General features: G+C 39.4%; 1 protein-coding gene across 1 annotated transcript in view; it reads right to left on the bottom strand.

Annotated features, from left to right (window-relative positions):
- Positions 1-14,453, bottom strand: part of CHPT1 (choline phosphotransferase 1) — a 30,286-nt gene that overhangs the window by 4,865 nt on the left and 10,968 nt on the right. Inside the window, exons 2-5 of the mRNA XM_049782835.1 lie at positions 11,669-11,816; positions 10,481-10,622; positions 8,169-8,253; positions 3,478-3,609 (exon numbers count right to left, since the gene is read on the bottom strand). Coding sequence (XP_049638792.1) covers positions 3,478-3,609; positions 8,169-8,253; positions 10,481-10,622; positions 11,669-11,816 — 507 coding nt within the window. The remainder of the gene's footprint in view (positions 1-3,477; positions 3,610-8,168; positions 8,254-10,480; positions 10,623-11,668; positions 11,817-14,453) is intronic.

Here is a 14,453-nt window from a genome sequence, read left to right as displayed (position 1 = left end):
ATAGGTCTGAAACAAATTTGATGTATTGGTAATTTATTAAGGTTAAGTTGTAGAGCTGGGCCATTTCTTTTGGAGAGTGTTGGGGATGGTGTGGGTTGCTGTGCCTTTAGGCAGAAAAGGGAATCTGTCTCCACCCATTCTGAGAAGGCCCCAGGGTTTTCAGCCTCCACCAGACTATCTGTGAAGTAGGTAGCCAACATTTTCTTTTAGAATTTAGTAGAAGAACTGGGTCATTTTTCTGCAAGGAAGAAGATGGGCATGGGTGGAGATGGCTGGGTTTTTGGTACTGTGTTCTATCTTAAATCTTCTTTTAAACTTTTTTTAAACTTTGTTTTCCTGTGTGTGATTGTTCCCATACCTCAGACATGCAAAGCAAAGTTACTACTGAATTAAATATTTTCCTCTATTCAAATATTTATTTGGTATATGTGTGGGGCTTCTTCTTAAGCAGTGCTTAGTCATAACTTCCAGCAATACTTGACCCCACCTATGCAAGCCTGATGAGTCAATGCTGGGGCCTGGTGATATAGTACCAGAGCACACCAGGATTATACCCAATAGTACTCAAGGTTCACCAGGAAATGATCTATTCTTGGGGGGCCCTTTGGTCCAAGGATCAAATTTGAAGCTTCAAGTATGCCAGTCATGTGCTCCAGTCATTTGAGCTTCTCAGAATCTAATCACTTACTAGTAAAACATTCTCTAAACAGTACATTGTTGACCTTTACTAAATAATTTTTCTATTTTTCAAATTCTGAAATCTGGTGTCAAAGGCAAGAAAAATGAATAACATGAGAATATACCACTGGGGGAGGGAAGTGGTCACTCTGGAGGAATAGGAGGCTAGAAGGTAATGCATGAAATCAGTAATAGTGTTATAAACCATAGTGTCTACAAGGTGGGATAGAAGAGGAAGGTGACTAATACAGGCCTAGGATGAACCTTTGATCCCCCGGCATCCCATATGGTCCCCCAAGCCAGGAGCGATTTCTGAGCGCATAGCCAGGAGTAACCCCTGAGCGTCACCGGGTGTGCCCCCCAAAAAAAGGGGGGAAAAAAAGATAGGATAGGGGCAAGGTGGGAAAGAACCTCAGGACATTGGTGGGTAGAAGTAGACACTGGTGTTGATTGGTGTTGAAACACTATCTGCCTGAAAATCATGAATAACTTTGTATATCGTGGTGCCTCAAAAAATATGGATATGTTTTAGGCATACAGTTTAATGTCTTAAATATAATAATGTTGAATCATATATAAAAATAAATTTATGTATAAATAATAATTTTATGTATAAAAATAATATTTGTACAAAAATAATTTGGCACTGAGCCAAATATGCCATTTAAGAAAAATTTAAAGCTAAAAATATTGTATCTCATGTTTTAGTACTCATTAGGCATAATTCCAAATAATTGACTTTCTCAAAATCAAATCCACCTTTAAAAGAGTAACACTGAATTACAATATAAAAGAAAAAACCAACTAAACAACTAAAAGAATTCTTTAATTATAACTTTTTTTTTTTTTTTTTTTGGTTTTTGGGCCACACCCGGCGGTGCTCAGGGGTTACTCCTGGCTATCTGCTCAGAAATAGCTCCTTGCAGGTACGGGGGACCATATGGGATGCCGGGGATTCGAACCAACCACCTTAGGTTCTGCATAGGTTGCTTGCAAGGCAAACGCCACTGTGCTATCTCTCCGGCCCCTAATTATAACATTTTGACAGAAGATAACATCACTGGGAAAAGTACTTATGTTGAACTTGAAGACAATGTGTGCTTTTTTTTTTTTATTAAAACTTGGCAAGAATTCTGACTCACCCAAATAAACAAAGCTTTAAAAAAATCTGAAAATGAGTGTATTAGAGCATAAGTAAGATACAAAGAACACAAAGTATACTCATTTATTGTAAAATTAAAGTTAAAAATACTACCTTTCAAAATATCAGAATGTTTTTTTCTAAATATATTTCAGTGAAATTTCAGTAAAATCTACTTCAGTAGTAATAAATTATTCCATACACAAAATCATGATCTTTGGCAGTTTTATTGATAATTAGGAAATTTCTTACTCCTTCTCTCTCCTATTAGTACACAGAAAAGTATGCATGAAAAGAAATAGGAATTCTTTTTTTTTTTTTTTTTTGGTTTTTGGGCCACACACCGGCGGTTGCCAGGGGTTACTCCTAGCTCTGTGCTCAGAAATTACTCCTGGCAGGCCCGGAGGACCATATGGGATGCTGGGGGCTCGAACCACCTGGGTCCACTGCTTGCAAGGCAAATGCCCTACCTCTGTGCTATCTCTACAGTCCCAGAAATTCTTTAACCTTTAAACAGTAGGTCTTTGAATGCAATACCAGAAAACTCTAAGAGACAGAACGTAGAAAGAGGAAAATGTTTTATTTTTGGTCTAAGCTATTTAGAAAATACCTTTGTGGCTGAAGAGATAGTACAGAGGGAAAGTATATCCAGGTTCAATCCTTGGCATCTCAGATCCTCTGGAGACCACCAGGCGTGATTCCTGAAGTAAACCCTGACCACTCCTGTGTGTGGCCCAAAAATCAAAGGAAACAAAACAAAAATGCTTCCTACTCTAATTAAAAATCCCCTAAGATATTTAAAAGAGGGAAGGGGTGGTGCTGGACAAACCCAGGTTCAGTTCTCTGTACCCAATATGGTCCCTTGACCGCATAGTAGTGATCCTTGAACATAAAGCCTGGCACTGACAGGTAGGGCTCAAAAACCAAAAAAGTAAAGTAGGGACTGAAGAGATAGCACAGCAGTAAGGCATGCGGTCGTGGTTCGAATCCCAGCATCCCATATGGTCCCAAGAGCCTGCCAGGAGTGACTTCTGAGCTAAGAGCCAGGAGTAACCCCTGAACACCCCCAGGTGTAACCCAAAAACAAACAAAAAAAAAGTAAAAGAGCGAAGGGGTGAGTGAAATAGACACTATGGTTAAAATGTTATCAAGGCCAGAATGACAGCACTATGGGTAGATCTTGCATGCAGCCAACCCAGTTTTGATCCCCAGCATCCCATATTGGTCCCCTGAGCCTGCCAGGAGTAATCCCTGAGCACTGCTGGGCATGGCCCAACAAAACAAAACAAAAGTTATTAAGTACAGCTGTATAACATATACAGGATTTAGCATAATGTATAATAAATGCCATATTGTTATATTAAATATTAGATCTTATCTAGAAAATTAGAATGACAAAAGTTTTAATCACAAGAAGTACTTGTGACTGCATGGGGGTGATGCATGTTAGCTTTACTGCGGTGATGATTTCACAGCGTTACAAATATCAAATCACTGTTTTATACTTGATACTGTTTTATGTCAATTATACCTAAAAATTATGTTCCTTTTGTGACTCAAAATATACTTATTCTCTTCACTCCAAACTTTGGCATCTATTTTTATCTTTAGAAGATTTATAAAATTAATACTAAATAATTTTGAAATGAATGACTTACTGCTATAGTGGATCCATTCTTGCCAACACCTCCATGGAGGATCACATGGAAATAATTGGAACAGGAATATATTGCTCCACCTACTACTCCAAGAATTGGAAAGGTCTTCAATTTTATTTCTAGAATGGGTATCTTAGGTTTAGAGCAAAGAATAAATGATTAGAACTTGACATATTTTTGGTATTACATAGCCAAGAAACATTATGACACAATACAATAAGCTATCTCTTTTCTTATGACCAAACCTTAACATCTGTGACACAGCTTGAGGAGTAAGGCTCTTTTAATGATGTTAGTCATGAAGTGAAAAATGAGGACCAAATTAAGCTAAGTCTTCTCATATAATTATGTTGAAATATTTCACAAGCCTTCTGATATTAAAGGAAATAAAAAGAATAACTCATTTTAATTTAATGCTTCTAAAAAACAGCATTACTAGGAAACCAGACACCATAATCTCCATCTGAATATAACAAATACGATGTACCAGCATGCAAAAAAAGCTGCATAGTTAATATAAAGGATTAACTCTCTAGCAGTTTATTTACCTGAAGGTCAATTGCTGTTCAAGGAAAATTCCAAAGGCAGCAAAGGATTTAAAAATAGTAACAATGAAATGTCAAAAGCTATGAGCAGTAATGTTTTGAAAACAGACTTTGGAATATTGCACCAAGAAAACTTGAAAACCACAACAATTACATTCATTTAGTAAGGCTACTCCTGGTTAAGTCCTTGGTTGAAGGGTCACCATGTGTTTGAATCCAGACTTCCTGCAAAGCCTACTGTGCTCGAACCTATTAAGCTCTAGCCCCAATTCTGTATTTAAAATAAATATTGGTGATAAGAATAATCAGGCCTGCTTTATTAATCTTATGGTAGTTCCAACATGCTGAATAAAATTATTTCAAGGTTAAATTCTTCACTATTGTAATAAAATCAGGATTCTAAATTTAAGAAAACCAGAGTTAATTTAGTAATTAGAGCAATCTTACTGCTTTCGGTCAACATTCATCTTAAAGTAGCCGAGTAGCTACTATTAAAAAACACACAGCATCCCACTATTATATTGTACACTCTGCAGGAATATACTCATTTATTTCTACATAACAGAAAAATACTACTATCTCAAGGAATTGACTGCGACATTAAAACATGTTCAAAGTATATTTTTGTGACCAGTGATATGAAGTAGATAAAATGGAAATTCTGAAACTAAATGCCACAGGGAAATTTCTTTTCATTTGTTTGTTTTGGATTTTGGGTCACATCCAACAGCGCTCAAGGGCTACTCCTGGCTTTATGCTCAGAAATCACTTCTGGCAGACTCAGGGGACCATACAGGATGCTGAGATTGGAACCATCATCCTTTTGCATACAAGGCAAGCATCCTACCTCCATGCTATCTCTCCGGTCCCAGGGAAATTTCTTAATATTCGTAATAGATAATTTTTAGAACAATTTTATAAAAAGTAGCAGAGTTCCCATATTCTCTCTTGCCACCTTCCTCAACACTGGTCCATTTTTAAAATCCCCACTAGAGTAGTATATTTGTTACAATCCCGGAACCTATAGGGATAGATAGATTATTATCATTCAAGGCCCATAGTTACTTGGGATTCATTCTTGGTGTTTCACTATGAGCTTAGGTAAATCCATAATGACATGATACATCACACAGTACCATACAAATTACTTTCAATGCTCTAAAAATTCTTGTGTATTTATCCCTTCCTTTTTCCAAACTTGGAAATCCCTGATCTTTTTTGTTTGTTTGTTTGTTTGTTTTTGGGCCACACCCGGCGGTGCTCAGGGGTTACTCCTGGCTGTCTGCTCTGATATAGCTCCTGGCAGGCACGGGGGACCATATGGGACACTGGGATTCGAACCAACCACCTTAGGTCCTAAATTGGCTGCTTGCAAGGCAAACACCGCTGTGCTATCTCTCCGGGCCCTTGATCTTTTTTTTTTAACCTTTTCTGCACTGTTATATAGCTGGAATCATTAAATATGTAACTGTTTCATATTGGAGTCTTTATTATTTAGTAATAATGCATTAAAATTCCTCCATGTCTCTTTGTTTTGGGGGGGGGGTCACACTTGGCAGCACTCAGGGGTTACTCGTGGCTCTACGCTCAGAAATCACTCCTGGTAGGCTCAAGGGACCATAAGGGATGCTGGGATTCGAACATCCGACCTTCTGCAATGCAAGGCAAACGCCTTACCTCCATGCTATCTCTCTGGCCCTCCTTCAACTCTTTTTAATGATTTGACAGCACATTCTTTTAAACAATGAATAATATTCTATTGCCTGGATGCACCACAGTTGTTTTTTTTTTCTATCAATTTACCTAATGAAGGACATCTTGACTACTTCCAGGATTTGACAGTTATGAATAAAGCATCTTTGAACATACATGTTCAGGATTCTGTGTGGGTATGTTTTCAACTTCTTTGGTTAAGTACAAAGGGATATGGTTGTTGGACAAAAATATCCTCTGTTTAGTTTTGGAGCCTACAATTTTACTACTTAACTCCAGATACTTAATAGTTATGTATCCTCTAAGAAATGTATTATTCATGTTAAAAAAAACCATGGTAGTAATTTATAAAAACATGGTAATATCTATTTATAGAACTATGATTGTATCTATGTTACATGTTCTGAAGATCAGATGAAACAGTGATAGTATTGAATCTGTGTTTTGATTTCTTTTTCTTTATTTTTTTAAATAATATCTTTACTTAAGCACCATGATAACAAACATGTTTGTAGTTGGGTTTCAGTCAAAAAAGAACAACCTTCTACACCAGTGCAACATTCCCACCACCAATACCCCCATCCCGTTCCTCTCCCACTTACTGCCTGTATTCAAGAGAGGCATTCTACTTCTCTCACTCATTACCATTGTCATGATAGTTTTAGTGTAGTTATTACTCTAACTGCAATCACCAATCTTTGTGGTCCAGTCCTTCCAATCCTCATCTCTATTGTCTCCGAGTACTTTTACAATAATGTATTTTATTTTTCTTAAATTCCATAGATGAATGAGACTATTCTGTGTCTATCAACCTCCCTCTGATTTATTTCATTCAGCATAATAGTTTCCATGTTCATCCATGTATAGGAAAATTTCATGTCTTCATTTTTTTTTTTTTGTGCTCAGGGGTTATTCCTGGCTCTACGCTCAGAAATCTCTCCTGTCTGGCTCGGGGACCATATGGGATGCCGGGATTCGAACCGCCAACCTTCTACATGCAAGGCAAATGCCCTGTGTCCATGCTATCTCTCTGGCCCCTCATATCTTCATTTTACCTGACATCTGCATAATATTCCATTGTATATATGTACCAGTTTCTTTAGCCACTCAACTGTTGTCAGGCATCTGGGTTGTTTCTAGATTCTGGCTATTGTAAATGGCGCTGCAATGAATATAGGTGTGCAGAAGGCATATTTGTATTATGTTTTTGTGTTCCTAGGGTATATCCCTAGGAGTGGTATAGCTGGATCATATGGGGGCTCAATTTCCAGTTTTTGAGGAATCTCCATATTGTTTTCCATAAGGGCTGAGCTAGATGGCATTCCCACCAGCAGTGAATGAGAGTTCCTTTCTCCCTACATCTGCACCAGCAGCGATTATTCTTTGTGATGTGTGCCAGTTTCTGTGGCGTGAGATGGTACCTCATGTTGTTTTGATTTGCATCTCCCTGATGATTAGTGATGTGGAACACTTTTTCATGTACCTTTTGGCCATTTGTATTTCTTTGAGAAATTGTTCATTTCTTCTCCCCATTTTTTGATGGGGTTAGATATTTTTTCTTATAGAGTTCTGTCAGTACCTTGTATATCTTAGATATTATCCCCTTATATGATGGGAATTGGGTGAATAGCCTCTCCCATTCTGTGGGTGGCTTTTGTATGTTAGGCATTATTTCCTTTGAGGTGCAGAAGCTTCTCAACTTAATATAGTCCCATCTGTTTATCTCTGCTTCAACATCTTTGGAGAGTGCTGTTTCCTCCTTGAAGATGCCTTTACTCTCAATGTCTTGGAGTGTTTTACCTATGTGTTGTTTTATCTACCTTATGGTTTTGGGGACTCAATGGGATGCTAAAGATTGAACCCAAGTCAGCCACATGCAGGGCAAGTACCTTGCCCACTGTAATACCACTCCATATTAGATGAAATTTTGCCTGGAAAAGGTAACGTAGCTAGGTATTTAATTTCATGTTAAAAATAGGTTAGAGAGGGGGCTGGTGAGGTGGCGCTAGAGATAAGGTGTCTGCCTTGCAAGCGCAAGCCAAGGAAGGACCGTGGTTCGATCCCCCGGCGTCCCATATGGTCCCAGCAAGCCAGGGGCGATTTCTGAGCGCTTAGCCAGGAGTAACCCCTGTGCATCAAACGGGTGTGGCCCCAAAACCAAAAAAATAGGTTAGAAAGAGAATACGACACTCTGAGCTTTGCCTGCAGGAGGTCTAGTTTTGACTGCTGGTACCACTTAGTCTTCCAAGAACCACTGGGAGCTCCAATAGAAAGCAAGCAATAATTCCCAAGCACTCCTGGGTATGGCTCCCAATCCAGAAACATTATATTAAGATAAAATATTAAAATCAATGCCAAGGGATTATGAGGAAAATTAACAAAGTGATATTTTCCCTAAATATTTTTTAAAAGCATATAAATAACCATATTTACCGTATAGTCCCACATTGTTGCTCCACCAAGTGCAGACAATACAAACACCATCATTAAAGCTATTTGGATTTCTGTTACATCCACTCTAAAAGGAGAGCAAAGAATAGAAAAGTTGTTTATAAATAAAATATTAAATAGGAATATTAAATGCTATATATGTATTTTTAAATTTGTTTGTGTTTGTTTTGGAGTATCACCCAGCAGTATTTAGGACTTACTCCTGGCTTTAATTCAAATCCTGTTGGATTTGGGGGACCATATGGGATTCTGGGGATCAAACCCGGTTGGCCATGTGCAAGGCAAGTGCCCTCCCTACAAAAATTTGTGTGTTTAATTTTTGAGCCACACCTGATGGGTACTCAGTGCACCATGAAGTGCTATGGAGTAAACTTGAGCCTCCTACTGTAAAAATATGTGTTCGGTCAACATATTGACAAAGTACGCAGAATAAAATAAATGTGGAATGTAAGGAAGAAAATGACTGAGCATCTGTTATGTGTATTATGTGCTATAAATTATTTCTGGTTTTGGAGTTTCCATTTCTGTGGTAGAACAGTTAGGTATTTATATAGGAAAAATTCAGAACTACCAAGGACTCACAATGCAGAGTTATGCATTAATTTTCTAGTTGCAGTGCTCAGTTATAGTAAGTTAGCCATGATTTTTCCAGAGTGTGGCTAGTGATAAAAAGCAATTAGGAGGGCCCGGAGAGATGGCACAGCGGTGTTTGCCTTGCAAGCAGCCGATGCAGGACCAAAGGTGGTTGGTTCGAATCCCGGTGTCCCATATGGTCCCCCGTGCCTGCCAGGAGCTATTTCTGAGCAGACAGCCAGGAGTAACCCCTGAGCCATGCCGGGTGTGGCCCAAAAACCAAAAAAAAAAAAAAAAGCAATTAGGAAATCAGAGAAGAGGGGCCGGGCGGTGGCGCTGGAGGTAAGGTGCCTGCGCTAGCCTAGGACGGACCACGGTTCGATCCCCCGGCGTCCCATATGGTCCCCCAAGAAGCCAGGAGCAACTTCTGAGCGCATAGCCAGGAGTAACCCCTGAGCAGGGTGTGGCCCAAAAACCAAAAAAAAAAAAAAAAAAAAAAAGGAAATCAGAGAAGAGACTACAGGAAGAAACTCTCTCAGGTAGCTGACACAGGGCAGACTTCGACCAGACAAGACTTAGTCATGACCCTGAAATATTAACTTCTGTTAAGAGCTGCCATGACACTATAGTTCAGCATCATGGTGAGCAATGGCTTTAGGCCCTCTCTATGCTAAACCATAGGTTTGAACTTCTCCCATTTAGCATTGCCAAAATTTTTCTTTAAAGTTCAGAATTACTGGCTTGCTAATGCATAAAAAAGAAGAACTAAAAAGCAGTACATATGGGACACCCGAGTCAAAACGAAGTCAATCGACGGTAGGAAGTTGTTTAAAGGTCAGAGTGAGTTAAGGGAAAGAGAGAACAGAATTCTTGCTTTGGGCACCATTTTGCTTGTATCTGAAGCATTGGATGTTTAGGTCTATTTTTAAGGCATTTTTCATGATTTAACCAACTGTTTACCAAACCAATTGTTTACCAACCAGTCTCACAATTACCTTTTGCTGGTGGCTCTTACTTGGGTCTCCTTTTGGGGGCATGTAAAGAACCAACCCCCCAAAAGCCTCTTTAGATATCACATTACTATTATTTTATTCTAAAGGCTGCTTAAATTCTGCATATCCTTTCAGTTTTTTGGGGGTTTGTTTTTGGGCCACATGTGGTTGTGTTCAGGATTTACTCTTGGCTCTGTGCTCAGAGATCATTCCTGCTGGGACTTTGGGATTATACATGTTTCTGGGGATCAAACTTAGATCAATCATGAACAATGTAAGTGCCTTACCCTCTGAATTATCTACCCAGTCCCAAATATATCTTTATATATTTTTCAGGGACCCATTTTTCCTCTCATGTAATAAGTGTAGGCTATTGAAGTGGAGGAAAAAATAAATTTATCAAATCTGCAACTGTACAATATACAGAACACCTAAAATATTTATTTGCGTTATGATTTTGGCCAATCCACTGGTGTTGAGGGAGGGGAGCATCTAAGCAGTGTAGGGTCCAGGCTTTACACATGCAAGGAATGGTCTCCACCACCTGAGTCACATATCCAGCCTGTAACGATCAGAGAAAGATGTAGCATTTACGTATGCTTCAATAAATTAAGAGTTCCATTAAATTAAATTCCCTATCAAAATCTTTGTCTCCTTTATTTTAGAGAAATTGCAAAAGAAAATTCAATTTCCATTTAAAAATATAAAACTTTATAAAACCATGCTTACTTTCCAAACCTCAAGATGCCTGAAACATAAGTCTGCCAGTGGGCACAATAAAACATGAACATGCCAATGAAAGAGCAAAAGAAGAGCCCATCAGGATGTGTTCCGAGGCGCACCGCAAGTGAAGCTCCAACTGCCATCAATACTGAAAGACACAGGTTTAGGAATCCTTGAGAAATGAACAATATTTAACAATAAGTAATGAAACAGTTTACATGTGATTAGAAACAGTTTGGGGCTGGAGAGAGAGCTCAGTGAACAGAGTGCACAGCTTTGTATACAGGAGGCTGGGCTCACTGTCTGGCCCTGCATTGTTCCCTGAGCACCCTGGGGAAGACTCCTAGGACAGAGCTAGAAGCAGTCTCTAAATGTTGCTGGGTATGGACCAAAAAAATACAATAAAAACACCCCACCCACCCAAAAGCAGTGTTTTCAAGATCAAACTCTTGTGATTAAATTACACTAAGCAAAAACAATGCTTGAACATGTTTTTTCTCACTCTTTTTGTTGTTGTTATTGGCTTTTGGACCACACCCGGTGACACTCAGGGATTACTCCTGGCTATGCACTCAGAAATTGCTCCTGGCTTGGGGGGTACTATATGGGATGCCGGAGATCAAACCTAGGTCCATCCTGGGTCAGCCATGGGCTAGGCAAATGCCCTATTGTTAGGGCTATAGCTCTGGCCCCTCTTTTTTTTTTTTTTTTTTTTTAAGTTTTTGGGCCACTCAGGATGGTTCTCAAGGGCTGCTCCCAGCTATGTACTCAGGTGTTGAGCCCATCAATGCTCAAGGACTATACAGTCACTAGATCAAAAGTGCCTCCTACATGCCAAGCACACCCTTGAGCTCTCTATGGCTCTGAAATACTTTAAATGCACGGTACAGAATTACACCCAAATGTATGTACAACTGTCCAAAAACATCTGTCAAAACTTTAGATCATTAAACTAATGAATTTGAAGTGCCAGAAATTGAAATCAGTTCAGAAATTGAATCTCAGTTCTATTCACTGAGTTCTAATCCTAATCAAATTTGTGTTTATCTTTGCTTTGTTCTTGTGCTAGGGCATGAACCAAGGTCTCATGCATGTAACGCATGTACTCTATCACTGAGCTACATTTCTGATCCCATACTTTAGTTTTTAAGGCATCATTAAAAAAAAAAAGAAAAAAAACCTTCATTATTTTACCTGTGGAAAGTGAATCACAACCATGGTCAAAGAGTTCCCCTAAAGGAGAGCAAGCATTTATTCTTCTGGCCTGTTTTCCATCAATTGCATCCAGTGACTGGTAGATAAAGAGTCCTAGAGCACATAACAGGTATGTCCAGTATGGTGCCTGAAAACAAATGTAAATATAAAAGGCTGTTAGTGACACTGAGTGAGTTTCCATTGTAAAAGCCAGCACAAAGGACTGCAGAAGGTGGTACTGTGAGAAGCACAAAGTTAAAAGATAGTACCCAGTTTAGGACTTGGATTGTGTCTTAATCCACAACTCCTTTAATATTCCACTCATTTATGGCACCACATTTGAAATTAACTCTCAGGCTCTACTATGAAATAAAAGACCTTGACAAGCTAGGGAGATGGTAGAGGAGTTAAATTGCTTGCCTTGCATATGACTGAGCTCTGTTCCATTCCTGGAACTACATGGTCTTCAGAGCATCACTGTGTGTGGTCCTGGGTATCCCTAGTATTTCAAGACTAGTACTGCAAAACAACATGTTGTCCTTCAGGCCCTCACAGTGAACTGCTGGCTCAGCTGGATGAGAATCTCAGGGAGGGGCCCCTGGGCTTCCTGAGCACTGCTTGGGATCCCAAATTTAAGATGAAATGAAAGCCAGTTCAACCTTCTGATGTGCTGATAAAATGTGAAGCAGAATTCAAAAAGGTGGAGACAACAGAATTGGTGGAATTGAGCATGGGAGAATGAGAACTAAAAGTTGTAAAAAATAAATAAATATATATATATATATATATATATATATGGCGACCCTTAAAACTGCCTGAGAATCTATGTCTGGATGAAACAAAACTATTGGTCAAGGCCAAGGAAAAGAGCTCTGGAAAGTTCATAATTCTTCACTGTGTGTCATACACAGCAATTCTTGGGAGTCATTCTTGGTGTGTTTGACAGATTATGGAGTGCCAGGACTCAAATCCAGGCCTCACATATGCAAATAGGAGATCCAGCTAGAAAAATAACCCAAAGCATTGGTGTGTATACTTTGCAAGATGAATACCCAGGTTTGAACCTCAGCATTGCTTGGTCCTGAACAATACCAAGAAGTAACCAGATCACAGAGCCAGCAGCAGCTCCTGAGAAGGTCTGGCTGTGGCCTGAAATGTAAAAATCCCACAAAATAGGAACCCCAGCCAATGACATTTTGTCTTTTTCGAGCATGTGTGTGTGTGTGTGTGTGTGTGTGTGTGTGTGTGTGTGTGTGTGTGTGTGAGAGAGAGAGAGAGAGAGAGAGAGAGAGAGAGAGAGAGAGAGAGAGAGAGAGAGAGAGAGAGAGAGAGAGCAATCAGGGACACAAAGATGGCAAGTGTTCTGCTGAGCTATATCATTGACCCTGCCACACAATTCTTGGGGCCCACACAGAATACAGCAATAGTAGAGTACTGAAAGATGTACTACCTTAGTAGTGGAGAAAATTAATCATACTATAAGCTTCTTCAGGGACTAAAATCCAGCCTCAAAAGCAGGGGTGGTGAACAAGTTTGACACAAAGAGCCAAAATTTTAAACTGTGAGAGTCTGAGAGCCACACCACGCAGTGACCTGCCAAAACAGACAAACACTCACACAAAAGCATATAATTTTAACAATAACATATTAAACACATATTGCATTTTGCCATTTTGAGTGAGGGTAAAAATCCTGTTCGCCACCCCTGCTCAAAAGGATCCTGTTAATTACTGGTAACAATGGTAGGCAACAGAAAGTTCAACTTCTTAAAGGGATGCCAAAAAAAAAAAAAATTAAACTGGCAGTACTTTGTACCCTATCAAAATTACCACTCGACCAAAGTAGTAATTAAATATGATTGATAACCAAGGGTAAGATCAGTCAACACAGGGCCCGGAGAGATAGCACAGCGGTGTTTGCCTTGCAAGCAGCCGATCCAGGACCAAAGGTGGTTGGTTCGAATCCCGGTGTCCCATATGGTCCCCCGTGCCTGCCAGGAGCTATTTCTGAGCAGACAGCCAGGAGTAACCCCTGAGCACCGCCGGGTGTGGCCCAAAAAACCAAAAAAAAAAAAAAAAAAAAAAAAAAAAAAAAGATCAGTCAACACAATCAGACTCTTCATCTTTGGTTTGCTTTTGTTTCAATGCAAAGATAGAATTAGAAGCCTCATACAGAGAAGAATGTGCTCTGTGCTAAGCTAAATCACCAAACATTAGATGTTTTTAAAAATATCCTATGTTTGGGCTAGAGGTAAGGCATCTGTCTTACAAGCACTAGCCTAGGACGGACCACAGTTCAATCTCCCAGCGCCCCATATGGTCCCCCCTCCCATCCAGGAGCGATTTCCGAGCGCATAGCCAGGAGTAACCCTTGATCGTCAAACAGGTGTGGACCAAACAAAACAAAACAAAACAAAAATCCTATGTTCAAGAGAATAAAAGAAAAAAAAACTTAAGTGAAACCTCTATAAATGAAAAAATATCAGAATGAATGTTGAGACCACATATGTGTCACTGCAGAAGAAAGATCAGTAAATTAACAAGGGGGATCACTTGGTGTAAAGTGAATTCTCCATTTGTGTCACAGAAATATTTGTGCCCAGGGCCTCAAGGGCTTGTTCCTCCCGAACTAGACATCAAGCACACAGGTATAAAATTTGCCCACTGATAAGTGTTTCTTCTCAATCACCCAGCTCTTAGCTCCATTTCTCCCACAAAATACTCTTTCTCAGTTTGTTCTCTATTATCTGGTTCTCTTAGACTGTAACCTTCTCAATACTCCCCTC

This window comes from Suncus etruscus, chromosome 11 (assembly GCF_024139225.1).
Source record: "Suncus etruscus isolate mSunEtr1 chromosome 11, mSunEtr1.pri.cur, whole genome shotgun sequence".
Lineage (NCBI taxonomy): Eukaryota > Metazoa > Chordata > Mammalia > Eulipotyphla > Soricidae > Suncus > Suncus etruscus.
This window is presented reverse-complemented; position numbering and strand designations above follow the sequence as displayed.